This window comes from Fusarium sambucinum, chromosome IV (genome assembly GCF_050947815.1).
Source record: "Fusarium sambucinum isolate potato_lamoka chromosome IV, whole genome shotgun sequence".
NCBI classification, from domain to species: Eukaryota; Fungi; Ascomycota; class Sordariomycetes; order Hypocreales; family Nectriaceae; genus Fusarium; species Fusarium sambucinum.
In genome coordinates, this window is record NC_139291.1 from 3,584,672 (window position 1) to 3,605,891 (window position 21,220).

The window sequence follows — 21,220 nt, forward strand, 5'->3', positions numbered from 1 at the left end:
AGCGGAGATGCGTGTTCAACTCCCGCCGCCCAGAAGGCTATGTCATCTTCTTTTTCTTTCTACTATACATTCTAACATTCTTAAACTGTTTCTCTGTGGTACTCGCCATAAGAAGTTCTCTACCTAAGTAAGGTAACTGGCATTCATGTAGTCTGATTCCATTATCCAAACCGTCAAACCATAGGTATAGCCCATTCCCAAAACACCGATAACACAAGCACATATTCTTTCTCAAGGGTATTTACTCCTTCTTGCTACCGCCGAGCAATCCTCCAACAGTGTTACCAACACCCTTTCCAACATCTCCCAGTCCCTGGGCAGCACCCTTTCCACCACCAACAACAGCGTTGGCAGTGCTGTTCATAGCACCCGCAACGGGAGTGTTCTTGTTGACGTAACCGCCATCGTCATCCTTGCCCTGTCTCTCGGCTCTGTTGACTCCTTCTTTGGAGGCTAGGTCACCGACGGGTTGGAGGAGGCCGCCTTGGCCGACTTGGCTAGTGGCGAGGTTGTGGACGCCGTCTTGGAGGGTATCTACTTGTTCGATGCCTGTGACTTTGGTCTTGTCGAGGTTTTCTAAAAGTGTGAGTGTTAGTATGCTGAGAAGCCTGTGATGAAGATGAAGACCAAGACGTACGCTTTGTGGCATAGCTGGCCTTGTTATCCTTTGTGAACCAGCGAAGATAGACATCCTCAAGCCAAGGAACCCACTTCTCGTACTGGTCGTTGTATGTAGCCTTTGACCACTCCATGATGAATGCTGTAATGGTAAAGATTAAGTGTAAAAATCGTCGTATTTCCAGTTGTCTAGAGCGTTGCGGACACTCTCAAAAGCAAGAGCTGAACATGCTGATTTATACGTAAGATACTCCCATGATGGGAGGATACGTCATATCACAAGCAGGGATCTTCTGATCTGAAACGAGCAGACAACGGATGCTCACTGGCTGTCTCGTTTACCTGATGGTTGTACAAGACGCAATGTGATGCCATGCTTCGCCGTTGTGGTGTGGCGCGTGTCGAGTGCTAGAAAACCTGCTTTGTGGCACAGTGACGTATCATTCCAAGGATGAGCCACATGATAGACTCGGCAGTCGATGCGATGACGAGAGAATGTCCCTTGATCGGATGAATTAATATGCGCAGACAGGAGAAGAAAAGAAGTGATTGGCTTGAGTAGGAAAATGCAAAATCGCCAATCTGTACAAAGACGATCAAGATAAGGTTATTGTGGATGGACGCTTCGACCAAGCCAGCGGGTTGACAGACGATGCTACGGCAGGTCCCTGACTAAAACATGATTAATTGCTTCAAAGAGTAAAAAATTTTATACACTAATCTAGCCAATGTATTTGGCGTACTTTGTCCACTCCTCATCCACCTTCAATCTCTCCAAATCCTCATCCCTCAGAGAAAGCATCGCTGTAACTTCCCCATCAGGCTTCTTGGGCATCAAGTACATCAAACTCTCAAAAGGCTCAAATCGCGGCCTTCTCACACTCTCGGGCTTACCCAGTCCGAACCCAAAATCGTACTCCCAGCATCCCACCTTGGCCCAAGAACTCAGCATGATGCTGGTCGATGGATCCGCATCTGCGGTAAAGGAGATGCTCGATTTATCGGGTATATCATGCATATATGTCACTAGGGCTTGTGTTCGTTTACGCAAGTGTTCGCGGTCGAGTTGTGAGCGTAGGCGCGATGCTGTTGCGCCGAGTGGTTCGTTGGCGATTTCGGAGATGGTCGAGTCCTGGTAGGTCATGTTTTGGAGAATGCCTGGGTATGTGCCTGGGACACCCATTTGGGGCCGCGCATCGACAGCGCGGCAGAATTCCGTAGGTGCAGAGGCGTCCACTCTTGCGAGACGCACGCGCGAGGTCGATTTCCAGATGAACGCTGAAAGAGCATCATCAGTTGACACGAACTTTGTCGATGCGTCGAGAGTCTTTGTAGCCACATCCTTCAACTCCGAAAGGGCCTTGGGTGTGAACGAGAAGAACACCCAGCTTGCCGTGGCCGGCGCGGGAGGAGCCTGGCCAGCAGGAGCAGGTTTAGCGATCTGATGGTCCAACTCAGGGCCAAGTTTGTAGTTCTCAAGGAGAGGAATCAATGTCTTGCGCTCAAGGTTCATAACAGAGATTTCTTCGGCAGTGAACGATTCATTGCGGCACGCCTTGGAGAGCAGATGGGTAATCGCATCTTGGCCTGTCATGTCCATAGCACCGTGTTGTCCATTGATAGTGAGAATGAGTCCACCCTTGATAAAGTTAAGCTGAAATAGCAACACAGGCTTTGGATCGTTAGGACCAGTACCAGGTCCAATAGGTAATGTCTTTCTCGGCGCGATGATGTTCTCATCAAACATCTCTATAGGGAAGCCCGCCTTTCTCAGACCCTCAATTGTCGGCGCTGAGGAGTCATCACGAAGGTCCTTCACCACAAGACGGGGTGTTTCTTCATATGGTACGATGCTGAAAAGTCCCGGGTTTCCTTCCTGGGCCTTGACCTGGCCTGCGACCCATGGGAAGGCTTTGGAGAGGCGTGAAAGGCCTTGCTCGAAGGTGCTGACGATGGTGGGATACTGAGAAGGATCAGAGACTGGGTAGACGAGACTCATCTGGGTGTAAATTGTAAGAAGAGGTGGCTGTTGACCCATAATGTCGAGCTCTATGTCAAAAGATTGACTATTTGCGCTACTTGTTGTGGCCATTTTGGTGATGTTTGAAGGTCGCTTGGTGTTGAGTTTATAGAAGGTGAGACCGCTATATTACAGAGGTACTGTACTGGGAAAGATGGCGCACGAGTGTCGAGTATAAGTGCCCGGGGTTGTTTGTTCTGAAAGAAAGTAGCAGAGAACCGAGAGAGCAGCACAGCATATAAATACAGATATTGAAATTTATTAGATCCATTCAGCCTTTCTTTTTTTGTGTTTGACAACAACCAACAACGTACTTTTTAGGCAAGTCACTATGAATCATCCTCCTATTCGAGATTGTTTTGCGGGTCCGTAAGGCCTACCAGGGTAACAAGGACCCACGGCTTGAGCGCTTTGATATGACTTCAAACACAAACTGTAAGGCCGTACGCTTCATGGCGGCTTGTTGCCAAGCAACTCTCGAGCCTCTCCTCTCAACTGGTGTCTCAAACCTTGACAGCGAATTATTTGACCATTCCCAAGTTGAGCGCCAAAGCTTGTCAAACACATCACCACGAGAGCGGACCCAGAACCTCAAACCGAGAGCACTTCAGCCTGTTATGCATTTTAAATTTCATTTCTATCATTTTTCTCCCAGGTATTGTTCGTTTTTAAGCACCCAACGCCAGCCATGCAGTCTAAAAAGCCTCATTATCTCACGTCCTACGTAGTTCTAAGCCCTTGTACCTCCATATCCGTGACCCAGTCTATCCAGCCTGTCCCAATTGTGTCTGTGCGTATCGATCGACCCTTCCATTTTAAAAGTTGGTGACATCGCTGACTCCGTTGGAGGAGCTCTGCTTCTGGCGAGCGGCCTCGATTATCTCGTCGAGACATCCAGCGCTGGCGGCGACGAGACCAAGCACTACACAAATGTTAGTTTGAGATCTGCAATTTGGGCTGAGATACTCACGCGAAGGAGCGGGCGCCAAAGTCTTGGACTTGTACTCGGGGTGAGCCTGAAGACTAATAAACAGTTAGCAATCATTGCGTATGCACAACAAACGAATACATACCCAACGAAGAAGGGGTGGTCCTTCAGCTCAATGGTCTCAACTCGGACACCTTGGTCATCCATAGAGGTCAAAGAGAGGCCAGCCTTCTCGAGGTCCTCAATGTAGTCAGGGTTGACCTCATAACGATGTCGGTGACGCTCCTCCACAACATCGACTCCTCCGTACAAGCCTCGGAGCTTGCTCCACTCGGTGCCGGGCTTGAAGTGAGATGTGCGGCTACCAAGTCTCATGGTACCACCCATTTGCCTGTCATTTATTAGTAAAATTCTTGGACACCGGCCGTCATCAACTTACTCCTTGGAACCCTCAGGCATGAAGATAACCACACGGTGCTCAGCTGTAGCAGAGAATTCTTCCGAGGTGGCGTTCTTAAGACCCATAACGTTGCGGGCATACTCAATGACAGCAGTTTGCATGCCCAGGCAAATACCCAGATAGGGCAGCTTGCGCTCACGAGCCCATTTAGCGACATCGACCATGCCCTGAATGCCTCTGGTACCAAAGCCACCAGGAACAATAATACCCTGTGCGCGAACAACGTGTGCCCAAGCCTCGTGGAACTTGCGGGGATCCTTCTCCTGCATCTCGGGCTCAAGGTGTTCAGAGTCGATAGAAACGAGGTTCAATTTTCGGTTGCATCGCATAGCGGAGTGCTCGAGAGCCTTGTGGACGCTGAGGTATGAATCGTCGAGACTGACGTACTTGCCGACCAGAATGATGTTGACGGGTTCGAGGTGTCGGTCGGGGACGACGGTCTTCTTCCAGAGGTCCCAGAGAGCCTGGCCCTTTTGAGCCATAGGGGGAGTGACCTGGCACTTGTCGAGAGCCAAGCCCTTTTGCAGGAGCTTGAGCAGACCCTCCTGTTCGAGTAGGAGGGGGACCTGATAGATGGTGTCCATGTTTCGCACACCAATGACCTGCTCGTCCTCAACTTGGCAGCTTCGGGCAATCTTTGTGATGGTGGCTTGATCGAGCTCACGCTCACAACGGCAAGCAATCTTTGAGTTGTCAGATAAGCTCAACTTCGGGACGCGCTATACATACGACATCGGGGATCAGGCCAGCACTTCGCACTTGCCTGATGGCATGCTGAGTGGGCTTTGTCTTCTCCTCTCCATTGATAATAGGGACGTAGGAAACGCTGATGCTCAGGAAGTTGTCGCGGCCAAGTCGGTGTCGGAGTTGCTTGTGGTCGTTAGTTTTGCGCCTTCAACGAGGAATGGCTATCTTACAGAAAGGGCCTCAACGAAAGGGCCGGATTCGAGATCACCAATTGTGCCACCCTAATTGCAAAGTTAGTCATGATTCCTGTTTCGCGCGATAACGGAGCGTACCAGCTCAACTATGACAAGTCAGTATTTGAGTCCAATTCCGGTCTCAGGGTAACGTACTGATGCAAACGTCAGGCGCCTCTCCTGAAGCGTCCACGGGGATCTTGGCGACACGTTCAATCCAATCCTGAATGGCATCTGTGATGTGAGGAACGACCTTCGATAGTGTTAGTTCCGTTATTTGATCGCTCGTTGGTTGTGTAATCTACCTGGACGGCTGCATCGATTATTAGCACAGGAACAACACCACAGTATCAAGATACATACTCTTTCCCAGATAATCTCCTCGTCGCTCTTTCTCCTACAACAGTTGTATTAGTCACCAATCGTATTTGGAGAGATCGTGTGATCCATACAATGACCTGCTTGTAGATCTTGCCGGTAGTGATGTTGCTGTCACGGCTCAATTGGATGCCGAGGTATCTGATCTTGTATTAGTCTTGGTCAAGGAGGTTCGGTTGCGGTGATGTGTGGAATGACATACCGCTCGTAGTTTCCGAGATCGAGATCGGTCTGAAGAGTCAGCGCAAGGTTTTAGGTCGGTGGAGAACTAGCGTACCTCGCCTCCATCATCGAGAACGAAGCACTCGCCGTGCCTGGGATTCGTTAATCAAAGTGCAACTGAGCGTCTCAGATCGCACTCACTCGAGAGGGTTCAAGAGACCAGCATCGGTGTTGATGTAGGGGTCGGTCTAGTCGCTTGTCAGAGTCGTGAAGAAGTCGGTTTGTCGGTGGGTTATTACTTTGATCGCCTGGGGATGTTAGTCGGAGGTCTTGAACTGTAGATGTTACATATCCTACTGTAACGCGAAGACCAAGAGTCTTGAGAAGAAGACCAGAACTACTGGCTGACATGATTGTCAGTCGTCGTGAATTTCGCGGGAGGTTCGTGAGTCATCATACCAATAATGCCTGGAGAAAGAGATCAACGTTAGTTCACAAGTCAAGATTGCGATGGGAAGACCAGTCGAGCTCACCTTTGCCGACACCGGAAATGACTCCGCCGCTCACAAGAACAACCTTCATAGTGACGTTCTGTCTTTTTGGTCGTTCGTTTCTTTTGAGGAATTGTTGGAGCTGTTGCTATTACTTGGCGGAGTAATGAAAAGAAGTTTGACGGCGCATGTCGCAAAAAACTCGATCTCAGGTGGGGGACGACAATTTTCTGCCATTACGTAGAGACTATTTGGTAGGCGGTGAGTTGGGCTAAAGTTCATCCCACTTTCAGTCATCAACAGGCTCTCATTTACAAGGTAGTCGATGAGGATGACTTTTACGAGGGCTTTAAGATTAATATAACTTCTATCAAGGGAAAAACAGAAAGATCTTATTTGCGTTCGCTTTATTTCTTACTGAATTATGCGATATGTAGTGGTATAGGTAATTAGCTGCCGTCCTAATTATACACAGGTAATTTGATTGCTACCAGAACGAAAACAAAACAGCAACTGATAAAAATGTGTTAAACACTAGCCTTCACGACTTGATAGCTAGGACGGTAGCCACACCGGGAACACTTAGACTTTTAATTGCTTAAAACACACCCTGAAAGATTATTCTGATAGCAACATATTTATCTCACGTTCCAAGACAAGTACTCAATGTCTTGAGCTCTAGGTTAGGTTGGCCTCAGGGTATCAGAAAAATTGACCGTTGGAAGTATAAGAGACGAAACTACTAGGTCAGCTTATGCTCCTTAGACTATGGTTCTTAGACTACTTATTTTTGTACTCTAAGACTTAGGAGGCCAACTTTTCTGCTACCTACTTGGCGAGAGATACCTGGTCAATAGATGGCGGGGTACCTATTAGCCGATCCGTCCAATTAGTGGGTCAAACACCAACTCATGACCTGTAACAAGAGTAGCAATTTTATTGTCCATTCCATGCATCATATAAAATACAATGTTGCGTTCACAACTTCGTCTCGCCGCTTCGTCCGCGGAACGATTTGTTTCGAAGGTTAACTTTCGGAAATACGAAGATACGATACCCAATCTCAGAATAAATGACCAGACCAGAGTTATATACCAAGGTGCGTTGCATGTTTTGCCTCTGACTAGACGTGAACCAAACTGATCGAATCTTGAAGGCTTCACAGGCGCAGTAGTATGGATACCACGACTAAACGCATCAATATAGCACTCCACTGACTATGAATATATAGGCGACCAAGAATGCTCAAGACACAATCGCGTATGGGACCAAGGTCGTTGGAGGCGTCACCAAAGATCCCATAGTCAAAACACACCTGGACCTCCCACTTTTTGGATCTATGGAAGAGGTGAGTCTTTACCGGGTATTGGTGATATAGTCTAACAACAGCCCAAGGCTGCCAAAGAGCTGAAACCTGATGTTTCCGCTGTTTTTATCCGTGGTTCTTTAGCTGCTGAAGCTATCATCGACGCTATAAAAGCTGAAGTTCCCCTCATTGTTTCTGTGGCAGAGCATGTGCCCGTTCATGATATGCTACGTGTTAACGAGGTCTTGAGAACTCAGTCAAAGAGCCGACTTGTTGGACCTAATTGTCCTGGCATCATTGCCCCGGAGCAATGCCGCGTTGGCATCATGCCTTATAAGCAGTACACCCGCGGCTGTGTTGGTATCGTGTCCAAGTCAGGAACGCTGAGTTATGAAGCAGTTGGTTCAACTACCAAGTCCGGGTTGGGCCAGTCTCTTGTGGTAGGCATGGGGGGCGACATGATACCCGGTAAATACTACGTATTTCTCGTTCGAAGTTGTACTAATACAATCTAGGCACATCCTTGGTGGACGCCTTGAAACTATTCTTCAACCACGACGAAACCAAGGGAATTATCGTCATCGGAGAGATTGGAGGTGAAGCTGAACTCGAGGCGGCAGACCTCATCCAGAAGTATCGCAAAATGGCGCCAAACCCAAAGCCTATCATAGCGATGGTTGCTGGTCAAACATCACCTCAAGAAAAGATTATGGGCCATGCAGGTGCCATGTACAGATCTGGCGTGGATCCCACCGCACAGGAGAAAGCCGCGGCTCTAAAGAAAGCTGGAGCAATCGTCGTTCCGCACCCGGGTGTTATGGGCAATACAATGGAAAAACTACTGGCTAACTATCAGCCCGATGATTTTGAGTATAAAGAGCGGGACGAATACGTTGGCTCCGGCAGCTTCAGGTCAATTATGAAAAAGAAACGCGTTGATATATAGGACTAAGTGTATTGGGAAAATGGAGTTCTATCTTAATTTTTGACAGACCCAGGCATAGAGATGACTAGAATTACCTGGATCCTGTTGGCCAGTCGTTAGGACACTCTTTACACGTTATGGAGGAATTTATATCTTTAGCGTTGGATCTAAATTGCGGCTTTCTTAGCGACTGGAGTCTTTAGCTGCCATGGTATATCAACTTACAACTGGCCGTTGTTCCTTTTTCTTCATGTTGTAGTTCTGGTAAGTTCTGAGCTGTACTCTATAAGACTCACTCGATCCTAGGTAGTCTGCTAACGAACTGGAATCAATGGCAGTTACCGCCTAAATTAACAAAGTACACTTGGATTAAAATTACTTGTGCTATTGATGTATTCCTTCATTTAATTGCATGTCCATGAGATGTGGAATAGGCCCTGGATTTGAACAGATTCGGGGTTCTCAGAGGCCATGATGACTGATATAGAGTGAGATTTGATACAAGATGAGAATGGAATTCAACAAGACCCGATATTACGTGTCCACATATAACATGTTTTCTTTCAACACTCCTGACAGACCTTTAAGCAGAAGGGATATTCCGAGATGATATCAAGCATGGCTCATTACTTCGCATTCACGTCTTCTCTATACTGGAACGTCTTGATCCCTAGCTTGACTAACAGTTACCAGAGGAGTACTGTAGTTATTTGTGGCCTCACTAAACACCATCATGAAAGTCATAGATGGCAATTGTGACATCACAGAGGTGACGTTGTCTTGAGATTGTTCACACATTTTGGCCCCTATTTTGTGATGACATGAGGTCACGTGGTGTGACCTGACCCGCTGTTTCGATTCGCGATAGCTTCCTAGCAAAACCTTGACAATGAAATCCGACAATTGCAGTTAAGATTTATCCATCCAGAGCCCTTTGAATGAAGCGTATATTGACGTTGAATTTACTCATAACCCCTAACAGAAGCATTAATCACCGAGGGACTACTGGGCCGTCAACCCACTTGTCGCGATAATGGCCACCAGAATAATAGCTTCGGGGCCGTGTCGCCTTCGGCTACAGACCAAGAATCTCGACGTAACCCTTTCCCTACTCCCCCTCCATATATAACTGCTAACTTGGATAAATCAGCCAATGAGGCAGACCCCGATCAGAACTCTGCATATCGTCGAACACCATTCGCAGAACCTACTGAAAAGAGTATGAGGTGGAATGGTGTGTTTAATGTCACGTAACTTACTGAATAACAGTTTGGCGGCTCTATTACCAATGGCTTTTCTGCAACCCAAATGCAGTCAATATGGAAGGGAATGCAATTGTTTGGTAAGTAACGAGGCATCAAATAAACTAAAAAGCGCAAACTGATTCCCATCTCGATTGGCCAAGACATGCATATTTCAGAGAAGAAACTCTGATCGGTCCCCGAATTAGCCATGTGGTGAAAACTAGAACCGAAGTTGAAGAACTTGCTTCGCATGTTTTGCCCCAGAGGGACACTAGATTGTACGACAAAGGACAACTGCAATCGAGAGCTACAGTCTATATCCAAGAGAAGGTCAACATCAAACAACATTGGCATCTCACCATGACCATAGATCGCAAGGCTTGTCGACCAGTTGTCAAGATCAGAGACGTGGGGATCGACCCCGAGAAAGAGGAAAAAGCTCCTACAGGCTGGGCAAAATTTCAAGAGGATTATCTATTCAATGTGTCAGACAGCGAACAGAAATATCTGACCATGGTCAACGAGATGGCAAGTGATCTTGGTGTGAACAGGCAGAGGCTACCGAGTTTCCAAAAGTCACTTATTGCACTGCGGAAGCTCTTCTCGGCAGCACAAGCAATCAGCCTCGAGGTTGATGTCTTGGAACATGACGACGGAAAGCTCGGAAAGATCATTTGCGCCAATTCGCGCTTCATGTTTGACGACGACGCGCCGAAAAAAGCCCGAAAGATCTATACTCCGTTGTGGGAGCCGCTTCTCGAGGACGAAAACGAACTTTATGCAAAAACTTTTGGTCTTGTTTATGTTAGGATGGGCGGTGATATCGGGACCGTGGTCAACGGTGCAGGACTGGCCATGGCGACCAACGACGCCATCAGCTTTCATAATGGAAAGAGTGCCAACTTTCTTGACGCCGGAGGCCAGGCGACAAAAGACACCATGCTGAAGGCCTTCAAACTTGTCTTTGATGACAAGAGAGTCAAAACAATCTTTGTAAACATTTATGGAGGTACGTTGAGAGGTGTGGTATTTAAGAGCAGAACTGATCAATTGCTAGGTATCACCAAATGCGACATGATTGCCCAGTCTATCATCGCGGCAGTAAATGCATTCAATAATTATCGAAAGATGCCGATAGTGGTCAGACTACAAGGGACGAACTCCGAAGAAGGATTAAAGCTAGTGAGTACCTTGTGGACCTGCGAGAGATAATGGCTAAAGAAGAATCTAGCTCGAGGATGCCAATATTGGTATTCACGTCGAAGGGGATTTCGATAAAGCGGCGAAAAAGGCCGTTGAGCTTGCTGAGAGTAACCCAATACCAGCAAACGCAGATATTCCGAAAAGCATTACTAGAGAAACATTGAAAGAGGATGGGAAGAAGCACAAGATCGAGTTGAGGAAGAAAAAGAAGAGAGAGATGAAGAAGGCTGAGAAGGCCAAGATGAAGCAGTTGCAGAAGAATGTGTCTAATGGGGATAAGTAGAAGATTAAAAATAGTTTATACCTTTACATAACGAACCTCTCCATTTTGATTACATATTTATAACATATACGGGGACATCATCCATCATCACAGCTAATGCAAATTGGCGCCTTGGATCAAAAGTCGGCCAATTAGTGCTCACGTCAGCTACGAATCCTTTCTGATCACAACTTCAAGTATAAATATCCCCGCAAAGGATCCTTTTCGCTCTTGATCAGACGCTATTGTCGTCACCTCTTTAAAATCTTGCAAAATGTCGCTCAAACGCCGTCTCGGCTTCTCAGATACAAGATCCTTCATCCTTACTTCCATCTTTGCTGGCATTCTCTTCCTCTTCTCAACCCTTCAACTCCCATACATCGATATTGACCGTGTCTTTTGCGCTGAAATTCCTTGGGCTGTCCCTGGAGAATGTTACCTGTTCAAGAGACCCGGTCTGATGAGAGATAGCTTGTTTGTGCATCTAATTACATTTCTTCCAGCGGGTACTCTCGTTTGTTTGCAGTTTGTCCCAATTCTACAACTGCCCAAATATGCAAGGCTGCATCGTGTCAATGGATACCTTGTGCTGAGTCTGTCTGCAATTGGGATTGCTACTGCGTTGGTCCTCTCAGAAGAAGCGATGGGAGGGCCCGTTTCCAATAGATTCGGTACATTGATATTGGCGACGACAATTAGCACGGCTTTAGTAAAAGCTATGATTGCGATAAAAAGTGGAAAGATTCAAGAACATAGAGCTTGGATGCTTAGGGGCTGGTTTTATGTGTGTGCATCTTGAGAAACCTACAAACTCAAGACTAACTATAATCTTAGATAACGTCCATCATCACAATGAGAATTATTCTCATCTCTTTAGCACACATAATAGGCACCCCTTCACGAGCTATGACTCTAAGCATGCCTTGTGCTGTGATAGAGTATTTGCACCAAAGCTTCCCAAATGCTTCACAAACAGTATACCCGAGTTGCGAAGCATACTTCTCTGGAGAGAATCTTGCTCAAAAAGCACTCGTGACAACCAACTGGGATCTAAATGATCTACCAGGTTTGGCGGCTGCTTTGAGAATTGGCTATTCCATTGGAGGTTGGGTTGCCTTTGCCATTCATTCAGCGGGTATCGAGATATATGTGAGTTTCTACAGTCATTTTTAGTACGGCTTTTAACGTCTTGTAGATTCGAAAAACGTCACCACAGTACAAATCCAAGGCTCTGTAAAATCAAGTCCAAGTCTCAAGGATGATAATAAGTTATTAAAAAAGGACAAAGTGGAATAACGTATTTAGTTAGAATCCCCGATAAGGCAAAAGACAATACTTTTCCATGCCGCCATTTGCCCACCCCAAAGTCTATCACCCGACTATTCTAGTCTAATTCATGAAAGAAGCAGCAGTTCTCGTAGGAGTACCATGTATGAGATCATCCCCGTTCCTCTGAGGCTCCAACCTCTCAACCTTTCTCGTGGCCTCCCAATGAACAGTTCCATACCGGTAAAGCTCTCCAAAGGTTCCCGGACGAAACGTCACATCTTGGTTCTCTTTCTTTTTGATGAGGTCTCCCAACGCCGGAAGACCAGCCATCGAATTATGGTATACCTTGTACATGTGACTCTTCTCCAGCATCTCGATAACAAAATCTTCGGCTTCGGCCCGCTTAACAAGATCGGGCTCGTCAAGTCGCGTGGTGAAGAGATCGGCTTGTTTTTGGCCGCAAAGATTGGTCTTAAGAGCACCGAGAATACCATTTCGGATACCCTCTACCATGAAGACTTTGTTTTCCCAAAACTCTTGGCCGTTCCACTGCGTTTCAACGTCAACAAGATTTCGGGTTCGGTCTCCCAGAAGCATTTGTGAGACATAATCTGTCATCCAATAAATCTGGTCTTCATGTTTGGGATCTCTCATGGCCTCGGCCAGACCGATTTCTTGGATCAAAGGGTGTTTGTGGAAGCCATCAACGTTTGTTCGACCCTTCCAAAGTTCTTTGTATCCGTTGTGCCAGTTTTTGATAAACTCACAATGCTTACGAGCTGCAAACAAGAAGTTTCCAAACTCACCTACCCTTCCCCTCAGCTGTCCTGTGATAACCCATACCCCCATCTCATAGGGCGTACCAGGTGCTGAGAGCTCGTCCCAGAAAAGCGTATCAAGATGTGTGTGAAGTATGTTTGAGGTATCCAGATAGACTCCGCCGTATTGGTAGACAAGCGGTAGGCGGGCGAGATCAGCTGCGTGTTGAGGGGCATGCTTTCCATCCATTGTTTTGTTGATGAAACATTCTGGAAACCAGTCTTTCCTGACATAGTTGTAAATGTTGTTAGGCGACCCTTCTTTGAAATCTACAAGACGAATTGTCCAAGATTGGCCAAGACGACGGACCCAGTTGAGGACCGTTTGTTGATGTGTGGGATACATGCGTTCAAAGCCATTGTCCCAGATGGCCCAAACATTCTTCTCTGAGGTGATGGGTTGAAATGTGTTGAGCTGGGCGATGATCTCAGAATCTGTTCGAAGATCAAGGAGTGATTGGTCGATTTTGCGAAGGCCAGTGGCCTTGGCAGGTAGAGAAAATGCCATTTGTATTGAGAAGAAGAGTAGAGACAAGGACGTGAATGCAAGTGATGATGAGATAGGATAGGATGCATGTAGAGCCGGGAATAAAGATGTTGGTATATATACAATTTTAACTGGTGGATTCGATGAGTCGACTCCCCTATGGAGAATAGCGGGCTTTTAGTGAATTCCACTCCCGCTCCCCGATAGGCTCATTACTCTCTAGTAAGACAATGGCTTGACATTTTAACCATTTATGGGTATGATATCATTCTCTTGTGCGACATCAAGTCACAATCAACTATTAATGTTTTGCTGAGATTACAAACTTGGCATGGGCAGGCCGGTGACTGTTATCATCTTCTTGGTAGTGCATAATTTGTGGTATCTAGTCAGTCATGCTCCACTCCTCTTCAAAACCCCCTTGAGAGAACTTATACACGACTCTCATCTTTGTATCTTCACTTCGCTGCAAATGCACCCGTATCGTCCTGACCCTGACTTCAACGGGTATGTCACTGCTGCACTTGACTTCCTTCCCGCTCCTCACCTCTTCAAGCTCCATCACTCTCGCAGCTACACGCGCAGATTGAGAACTGTTAAAGGCACCCTCTTGTACTCTGCAGGCCAATAATACTGCAAGACTCTTTCGCCTTACCAGTGGGTCGCGGCACCGGGCAATGACTGATATCAACACAGAAGTGAAGCCAAGATCTATGTGAAAGTACGCTTTGGGTGGAGAATCCGTGTCCCAATTGCGTTTCTCGTAGTCTTCATCGAGTCCGGCGGCTGTGGCAGCGTGGTCGACCACCTCTCTGAACTCGGTAGTGAATCTATCCCAAAAACACGGATCACCTTGTCCATGAATATACTTTGCGACGTTTATTTCCGAGTATTTGCGGTGAAGTTGGAGAAGGGCAATCGTTCGAATTTCAGTGTCAGTGGGCGGTGTTCCTCTGTTGGTCTGTTTGAGAAGAAGTGCGTCGAACAATTCGCCCCATCGAGTAACCTTGACAGAATGGGCCATGATATCACGAGCTGATTTGCCTTTCAACCCGGGGCTAGCCTGCTCAACTAAAATATCGAGTAGTGATTCTCTTGCATCGGCCAGGCATGTGAAGGAGCTTTCCTTGAGGGTAAAAGTATTGCCGAAGGTGTTGTAGTATAAAAACCAAAGTGCAGCATCATTATCCGCCATTAGCTGCCGGTTGATCAATGATTAGTACAATAAATTAATGCATGTTGATGAGGACCTACCGTAAGGAACTGTACCGCTATTCTCTTAAAGCATGCCTCGGCAAGGTCGATTGTCTCTTCTGCATCGGAGAAAGGAGCGTGCTTCATCTTACTTTGTTGAATCATGCTGCATCCATACTTGAATAGGTTGATCGCCGATTCAGTCTTTCCCTGGAGAAGCTTGGATGAGTTAGTCTAAGAACTCATGGCTGATGCATGATGCTTACCTCAATACAAATAAAGATTAGACAAGATAGGACGAGAACATGTCCTTGAATGTTAGGCGATGGTACCAGTATCTCTTTCATAGCGAAGCTGTAATGTTTTATTGCGGATACCGAGTCCAGCTTCTGCCACTGCTGATGGGTGAGATAAAGGCGATGGAATTGGGACAAGGCCAACAGCCCGTGTTTTATACAGTCTTGGTCATGTGCTACTTGCAGGACTTTGGTACTCCACAGGTTGTCGGGGAAGAAGGTTTGGAAGTTTTTCAGGGTCTTTTCGGTAAAGAACTGAAGCGACTCTGCCTCTGCAGGGCTCTTGTATGTGGTAACAAGGCTTCTTGGGGATGTTTTTGGAGTTGGTGATGCTTGGTACCCGTCGCATTTGCGACCAGTGGACGTGCCTGGCGAGATCAGCAGTTAGAGCATAGAGAAGACTTGGTCGACTAACATCGTTGACAGGATGGGTGTGCCTCATCGCACTTCACTCTTCTTACTGATATTGGTTAGAAATAGATTATGTCTTGTGCTGATTGTGACATACTCCTGCAAGGATATTAGAGATATTTCTCACAGCAGATTATACTGTGAACTTACTTGCAAGTTCCACATCCCGTTCTCACTTTGGAGGTTTTAGCGCGCTTTCGCTGTCCTGGTTTCACTCTTGTCATTATCGTGGTATGTCCATACGAGATGTCTCAGTCTCAAGTGACAGGAGAAGGACTGAAGTGGGAGGGAGTAAGATAAAGAGAAGCAAGAAGTTACAAGGATCCTGACGACTACCTAAAAGAGTTTAGTGATTACTACTGCGGTTGTCCAAACGAGCTGACGAATGAGAGCTGCCGGTGACAAATGGACCCGATTCCCAAGGATTCACGTTGTGGATAAAAGACAAGGGTAGACAAAGACATCCAGACAAATCTCTATCTACTACTCTATGGACATGGATTCTCTTTCAAATACATCAAGTGACCGTTTTCCAATTATTCACTCTGCTTGGCCGCTCCGGCCATCTTCTGTTGAAGTCCAGTAAATGTCAAAGAGTCAACAAATTCAACAATCTTCACAATCTTGGTCCCATCCTCGTTGAAATGCAAAAACCACGAAAAGTCCATATTGCTCTTCTCTCCCAAAAAGACCATATCGGCGACAGCAGTAACAGCAGCTTTACGCGCGTCTTCGTCGATGACCAAATCAGTTATGTTGACAGAGTCCATCCCGCCAGCTTGGAGGCCCTTGGCGAATATAGCCTCATACGCTTCATTTGGCATTGTGCCTCCACCTCCCAGAATTGATGGGAGCATGCTGCGAAGACAATCTGGAGACGTATTGCGGTTGACAATATGGGGATTGTTCTCAGCTCTCGCGTCGACAAACGACGAGACATAGCCTTTGGTCGTGGCTTCGATATTTTGTTTTATGTTGGCGGTAGACATGGCTGCAAGGGTTTGTTATGTTTAGACAATAGATTTGAGAATGTTTTTGTTGGAACGGAAATGGCTTGGGAGGATTTTATAGCCGTCAGGGTAGTCATCCATGCCAAGTCGTAGTGAGGTAAGATTGCAATAAATAAGCAGTTTGACTGTCAGTAAGCACAACTCTGACATAAGAACGACATTAACCAATGAAGTATTTGCAAGAGCGAAGTTTACATCTAAAGATATATTCTTTCTGGCGTTTACTTACGTCCTCGGTCTTCACAGGCAACAACTGCAGCAGAGAATGCGTAGTTTTGTGAGTCTTGCTCGTATCTGTCTATCGCAGGTGATCTAGCTAACAAATTAAATAGCCTAGGTGACTGCGGTCACATCCTCGCTAGCAACAAAGCCTTCGGCATACCAACAAAGCTCACATCGAAGCTTGCAGTGATTTGGAACAATGATAAGGACCCCGTCTTCCGATTCTTGATTGCGTTTCCGCTTGGTGATGCCCAGATAGCCAACGAGAACGCCGGATTTGGCGTCAAATATCACAGTAGGTTTTTCGTTACAAGGGGCGTCTCTATGATATGATGATATCGGGTTGTCGATCGACTTTTGGAGGTTGTAGGGACTGCCAGATAATATCTACTCTTACGTAGATACTATTCAAAGGCAGTCGACATCCTTGATGTGTCAAGAACATCCACAGCCACTCCCCAAACTTGTGATGGTAAACCCATGCAGAGACTTTCAACTAACTTTCTACAGTTTTCTTGAACTCTGTTGCTGTGATTGATCAACACACCATCGAAGTCCAGGTCCCTCGTGGTTTGACGCAGGTCATATGCGATGCTGCTCCACTATCTGTTGTTGACCGATTCCCCAATGCCAAGATTAGGGGCAAAGAATATCTTACAGTCGTCAGAGTCTCATCAGAGCATCAGTGACTGTAATAGACTTTAGTCCCTTCCGTAGTCCAGATATTAAAGTCAATAGCTAGGTCAATGAAAACCGACCCATCGGCGACGGAGAGGATCTGCAGAACTTCCTCCGACAAGAGTTCACTTTCCTATTGAACGACGCCATGAAGACATTTTGAACAGAATCAACCTGGAGAGAGTGCTTGGGCCCTTTCGATTTACTGACGGCAATGATCAATGTTGGGATGTCATCCGACTCTACTCGATGCTTTTACTTGATCATCGCATTGAACAAGAATTCTCTAAAAATGATGCCCAGCATCAAAGTCAACATGGAGACGCAAAAGATATCGTAGGAGTCGGTGAAGAAGCCAACACCTGCGACTACACATGCTCGAACATGATACCAGCCAAAGGGAGCCTTGTCAATCTCTGCTAAGGCGAGACGGCGTCGTTCGTTAGGGTCGGCGATGTGGGCAAAGTCGTTGTGGAAGTTGTGAAAGGCATTGTTTCCGCCACTCGTCTTTGCAACGGGACGTGATTCTTGGGCCATTTTTAAGTAAAGTAGGAAATATGTGAAGGATAGATGGTAGAGTATGAAGGCTGCTTGAGCTAGTGTACCACAGACACACTCAAGATGAAGAATATCGTTACAGCCAAGACCAAGCCAAGAGATCTGTCATGAAATGATCTCCCTTGCAGTATAAATATTGTTCTTTACAAGCATGTCATGTTCGTTTCTCTGCCCATATCAGCCTCGAGCCGTCCGAACCGAAAAGTGCTACTCTCCAACGCCATATCCACAGTCAATCATCCAGTCAAATCATCATTCGGAGGACATTTCTCTCTTGGTAAATTCAGCCATAAATTCTCGGTGTTGAAAGGGAGCCACGGCACTTTAAGACTTGTCCACGTGCTTACATGCTTGGCTAATGGAGCTTCGGGTACGGCAGAACGGCAATATTTCCGACCCACTATCAGGAGCTACATCCTCAAATTGTATGCTTACCACCTTAACATTCAGACATCTTATTACTGACACCGAGATGTCGGGCGTTATTGTTTATTAACGCACGAGGGTTGCCTTTTTAAGACACCGAAGTCATTGAGATCGGTTATCACGGCTTCAGCTTGTCACTTGCATGCTGTTATCCCCCGGTTTATTCCCCTTAGCGTGTCTGGGCACTTTTTGAGGATTGCTTCACCTTCTGCTACCGCATTCGTCATTCCTTACCATTGCTTCTCGCCTGAGGTACCTTGGACTTCAACCATCTTCAACCTCTTGCGCGTCTTCGCATCTCTCCACAACTCGGTCAACAATGTGGGAATCAGTAGAACCACCGCCGCTCGCAATTGAGGCCCTCACCGACCCCAAAGAGAAGAAGGACGCCCTCAAACTCATCGTCGACAGCGTCGCTCAACAGCGCCAGACAGCCTCGCGCGCTCTCATCTTTCATCCCATCTCCCTCTCCATATTCACAGCTTGCCTCGCAATCGCACACTATGGCGCCAACATCGGCAGTGACATAAGCACCATGCTCATCATATACCCCGGCATCATCCTCACGTACCTGGTCGCAATTCGCTACTTTACCAGCGCATATATCCGCATCGCTGAAGAAACAAACTGGCTAGATTGGATCAGGGATGATACTATCGTCGGAGCTCGTTTCGGAGACGAGATTATTGGGGCCGTCATTCTTCAACTTGATCGCACCGAAAAGACAGCAATTATTCGTGGGTGGGCGACTAGGCCGCGCTATCGTGGTCGCGGTCTTGGAGGTGACGTGCTGAACGAGACCGTCAAGATAGCAAAGGAGTTGCTAGGCAATGATTGTACCGTTGAGTTTGCGCCCGATCACGCGAACAGCCATATGCCTTTGTACAGCATCTTCAATGGGCCATTCCAGGCGAGGGAAGCGAAAGCGAAGAAGGTGCTGGGTGCTGCGTTGAAGGATTGGGATAAACGGAAGGACGGATCTCGGTAAGCGATACGACAATAGAAATGCTTTTAAGTAATGAGAGTATCAGAGGGCAGCAATCGCTGGCGCAGTCAGTCTCGATGTCAATAGCCTGTGATGATTGGTACCGGGCATCAGTCGACGAGCGATCTTCAACACACTTAACGGCATACTTGGTTGACACCAAGCCTCAACACCATTGCATGGCAAGCAGCCAGGGCCAGAGTATTCCACCATCTCGAGTCCCAGGTGAAACGCCACAGCCGCTCCGCATATCGTGTTCCAATGGATCGTAGGAAGTGGCCGTCCCGTCTATTGCAATCTTCAATGTCTCGGGCAGTTTGTCACTCGAATATGTACAAAGCCACATCCTTCTCTTCGAAGCATTACGGCCTTCGCTATATGGAATGGGGATTACAGCTTGAACTCAATAAGGGCAAAATACACAGCCCAGATACCGTGGGTCTTCTTCTTGTTTGATCTAGATGCTCTCAGAAGTGAATAGCGACGTGGACTAAAGGGAGGCTCGATGAGATATGATCCGGATATCCCAGTGAAAAAATGCCTTGCACATTCCTATTTTGTTTCAGAATATGTCTGCGAGAGTCACTCAACAAATAGTTCGATTGTGCGAGCCGTGTTTGTCTGATACGTTTGCGACAGATGGAAATAAGCTTAAGAAATTGTGTCTGTCGCCTGCACCACCATGGCTATGTTGATCCAAACACATGCAGATGTGCAATTGTGAGCAAATCAAGGCGTTTGTTTTGTCTTGGGTGACGTTGACATAATATCGAAAAGTTTTAGACCTATAAACAATTTCTTTTGACAATTCGGAGGGCATTATACATTAATTGTCAGCGGTTATGTATATGAATCAATGAATTGAATGTCAATTTGGTGTGATACAGGGTAACATCTTTTCAGCTCGTGTGGTGAATAGGCAGTTTTTCCGAAGATGCCTACAGTAGGCTGGGCTACCAAGAATTGATGAAACGAAAGGTCTCATTTAAAGAATGAAAATGAGTCAAGCATATTTTGGGTTCAAGACATTAAAATATCACAAGTTCAGAGTCCAGTGATTACATATGCCCCTCTAGACCACTGTAATTCGGTGGATAAATTGGTGAAAGAAAGTGCTGACAGTTGGTCCAAGCCTCCCGCAATGGATCAAATCGCATCATTCCCCCGCGTGTAATGTAATGCAATTAATGCAATGCAGTATAATCCTTTGAATCCTTCTGATGTCAGGATATCGCTACCAAGGATCTAAATCATGTTTATACGACAATTCGTATATTGCCTCGGCTGGACATATGTTGGTCGGCCTCAAAGATAAGAAAGCCCCTGTATCATTTCACCAACCATGGAACAATCCTGGCCTCTAACACGGCAGCTTCAGGGCATTGAGTTGACTATCTTTAATTAAGTTCACGAGCTGTTGATCACGATAAGCTTTTACTCTCTTTTCCAACGTAACAATGTCCATCTCTTTAACCAAATCGAGACAGCCAAGAGTTCATGTCAAATTTTTACAGGCTTCGCCGTCGCACTAAAAAGAGCAAGAAAAAACCACTCGATGCAAGGTACCATCCCATCAGGGGTGTGTTACTTGGCAATGACAAGAGTCCACAGCTGGGCAATGCTTAATTTCGGGACCAAGAACCTTTGATGTCGAATGATAGCAAGACAAAATGTCGGTTTCTCCACGACGAACAAGAGATTGAAATAGGCGAGATCGACGATGAGTTATTTTTAAACGAGTTTTGATCATTGAGAGGTATCTTTGGTTAGAGTCGAGTCAGTCAATTAAGCATTCGCTCACTCAAGATAACCTCGAATACCCAATCTCTTAGAATAATGATACATGTCAGTGCTCATGTAAAAACTACTCCAGAAACTCTACAAAACAGGCCTTTGACTTGCACATCTTCACGGCTAGACAGATTGGGCAAACCCGACCACGTCTCCAT

At 46.5% G+C, this 21,220-nt stretch overlaps 12 protein-coding genes across 12 annotated transcripts; 5 read left to right on the forward strand and 7 right to left on the reverse strand.

The window, feature by feature from the left end:
- Positions 1–241: 241 nt before the first annotated feature.
- Positions 242–752, reverse strand: FSST1_001161 (uncharacterized protein; the record flags this gene model as incomplete). Its single annotated transcript, XM_083225644.1, has 2 exons — positions 242–576; positions 638–752. 2 exons carry the CDS (start codon positions 750–752, stop codon positions 242–244), a joined length of 450 nt encoding a protein of 149 aa, XP_083091343.1.
- A 587-nt stretch (positions 753–1,339) lies between these two features.
- Positions 1,340–2,710, reverse strand: FSST1_001162 (uncharacterized protein; the record flags this gene model as incomplete). Its single annotated transcript, XM_083225655.1, has 1 exon — positions 1,340–2,710. The coding sequence occupies one exon, from the start codon at positions 2,708–2,710 to the stop codon at positions 1,340–1,342; it is 1,371 nt and encodes a 456-aa protein (XP_083091344.1).
- Positions 2,711–3,453: 743 nt separating this feature from the next.
- On the reverse strand, positions 3,454–6,068 carry FSST1_001163 (UTP-ammonia ligase; the record flags this gene model as incomplete). The annotated part of the gene is made up of 16 exons (XM_083225667.1): positions 3,454–3,560; positions 3,609–3,661; positions 3,712–3,957; positions 4,006–4,709; positions 4,756–4,896; positions 4,944–4,994; positions 5,046–5,053; positions 5,103–5,199; positions 5,252–5,259; positions 5,310–5,343; positions 5,399–5,465; positions 5,527–5,555; positions 5,602–5,638; positions 5,688–5,734; positions 5,844–5,890; positions 6,020–6,068. 16 exons carry the CDS (start codon positions 6,066–6,068, stop codon positions 3,454–3,456), a joined length of 1,725 nt encoding a protein of 574 aa, XP_083091345.1.
- An 878-nt stretch (positions 6,069–6,946) lies between these two features.
- Positions 6,947–8,229, forward strand: FSST1_001164 (succinate--CoA ligase subunit alpha; the record flags this gene model as incomplete). Its single annotated transcript, XM_083225678.1, has 5 exons — positions 6,947–7,076; positions 7,134–7,150; positions 7,209–7,325; positions 7,367–7,751; positions 7,799–8,229. The coding sequence occupies 5 exons, from the start codon at positions 6,947–6,949 to the stop codon at positions 8,227–8,229; spliced, it is 1,080 nt and encodes a 359-aa protein (XP_083091346.1).
- Positions 8,230–9,812: 1,583 nt separating this feature from the next.
- On the forward strand, positions 9,813–10,938 carry FSST1_001165 (succinyl-CoA synthetase-like protein; the record flags this gene model as incomplete). Its single annotated transcript, XM_083225689.1, has 3 exons — positions 9,813–10,461; positions 10,510–10,634; positions 10,684–10,938. 3 exons carry the CDS (start codon positions 9,813–9,815, stop codon positions 10,936–10,938), a joined length of 1,029 nt encoding a protein of 342 aa, XP_083091347.1.
- A 253-nt stretch (positions 10,939–11,191) lies between these two features.
- On the forward strand, positions 11,192–12,154 carry FSST1_001166 (uncharacterized protein; the record flags this gene model as incomplete). Its single annotated transcript, XM_083225700.1, has 3 exons — positions 11,192–11,701; positions 11,752–12,066; positions 12,113–12,154. 3 exons carry the CDS (start codon positions 11,192–11,194, stop codon positions 12,152–12,154), a joined length of 867 nt encoding a protein of 288 aa, XP_083091348.1.
- Positions 12,155–12,306: 152 nt separating this feature from the next.
- On the reverse strand, positions 12,307–13,512 carry FSST1_001167 (uncharacterized protein; the record flags this gene model as incomplete). Its single annotated transcript, XM_083225711.1, has 1 exon — positions 12,307–13,512. The coding sequence occupies one exon, from the start codon at positions 13,510–13,512 to the stop codon at positions 12,307–12,309; it is 1,206 nt and encodes a 401-aa protein (XP_083091349.1).
- Positions 13,513–13,876: 364 nt separating this feature from the next.
- FSST1_001168 (uncharacterized protein) lies at positions 13,877–15,616 on the reverse strand (the record flags this gene model as incomplete). Its single annotated transcript, XM_083225722.1, has 5 exons — positions 13,877–14,689; positions 14,746–14,904; positions 14,952–15,349; positions 15,397–15,437; positions 15,543–15,616. The coding sequence occupies 5 exons, from the start codon at positions 15,614–15,616 to the stop codon at positions 13,877–13,879; spliced, it is 1,485 nt and encodes a 494-aa protein (XP_083091350.1).
- A 312-nt stretch (positions 15,617–15,928) lies between these two features.
- Positions 15,929–16,381, reverse strand: FSST1_001169 (uncharacterized protein; the record flags this gene model as incomplete). The annotated part of the gene is made up of 1 exon (XM_083225733.1): positions 15,929–16,381. The coding sequence occupies one exon, from the start codon at positions 16,379–16,381 to the stop codon at positions 15,929–15,931; it is 453 nt and encodes a 150-aa protein (XP_083091351.1).
- Positions 16,382–16,569: 188 nt separating this feature from the next.
- Positions 16,570–17,313, forward strand: FSST1_001170 (uncharacterized protein; the record flags this gene model as incomplete). The annotated part of the gene is made up of 3 exons (XM_083225744.1): positions 16,570–16,679; positions 16,735–16,919; positions 17,135–17,313. 3 exons carry the CDS (start codon positions 16,570–16,572, stop codon positions 17,311–17,313), a joined length of 474 nt encoding a protein of 157 aa, XP_083091352.1.
- Positions 17,314–17,557: 244 nt separating this feature from the next.
- On the reverse strand, positions 17,558–17,839 carry FSST1_001171 (major facilitator superfamily domain-containing protein; the record flags this gene model as incomplete). Its single annotated transcript, XM_083225755.1, has 1 exon — positions 17,558–17,839. The coding sequence occupies one exon, from the start codon at positions 17,837–17,839 to the stop codon at positions 17,558–17,560; it is 282 nt and encodes a 93-aa protein (XP_083091353.1).
- A 766-nt stretch (positions 17,840–18,605) lies between these two features.
- Positions 18,606–19,274, forward strand: FSST1_001172 (GNAT family N-acetyltransferase; the record flags this gene model as incomplete). Its single annotated transcript, XM_083225766.1, has 1 exon — positions 18,606–19,274. The coding sequence occupies one exon, from the start codon at positions 18,606–18,608 to the stop codon at positions 19,272–19,274; it is 669 nt and encodes a 222-aa protein (XP_083091354.1).
- Between the last annotated feature and the right edge of the window lie 1,946 nt (positions 19,275–21,220).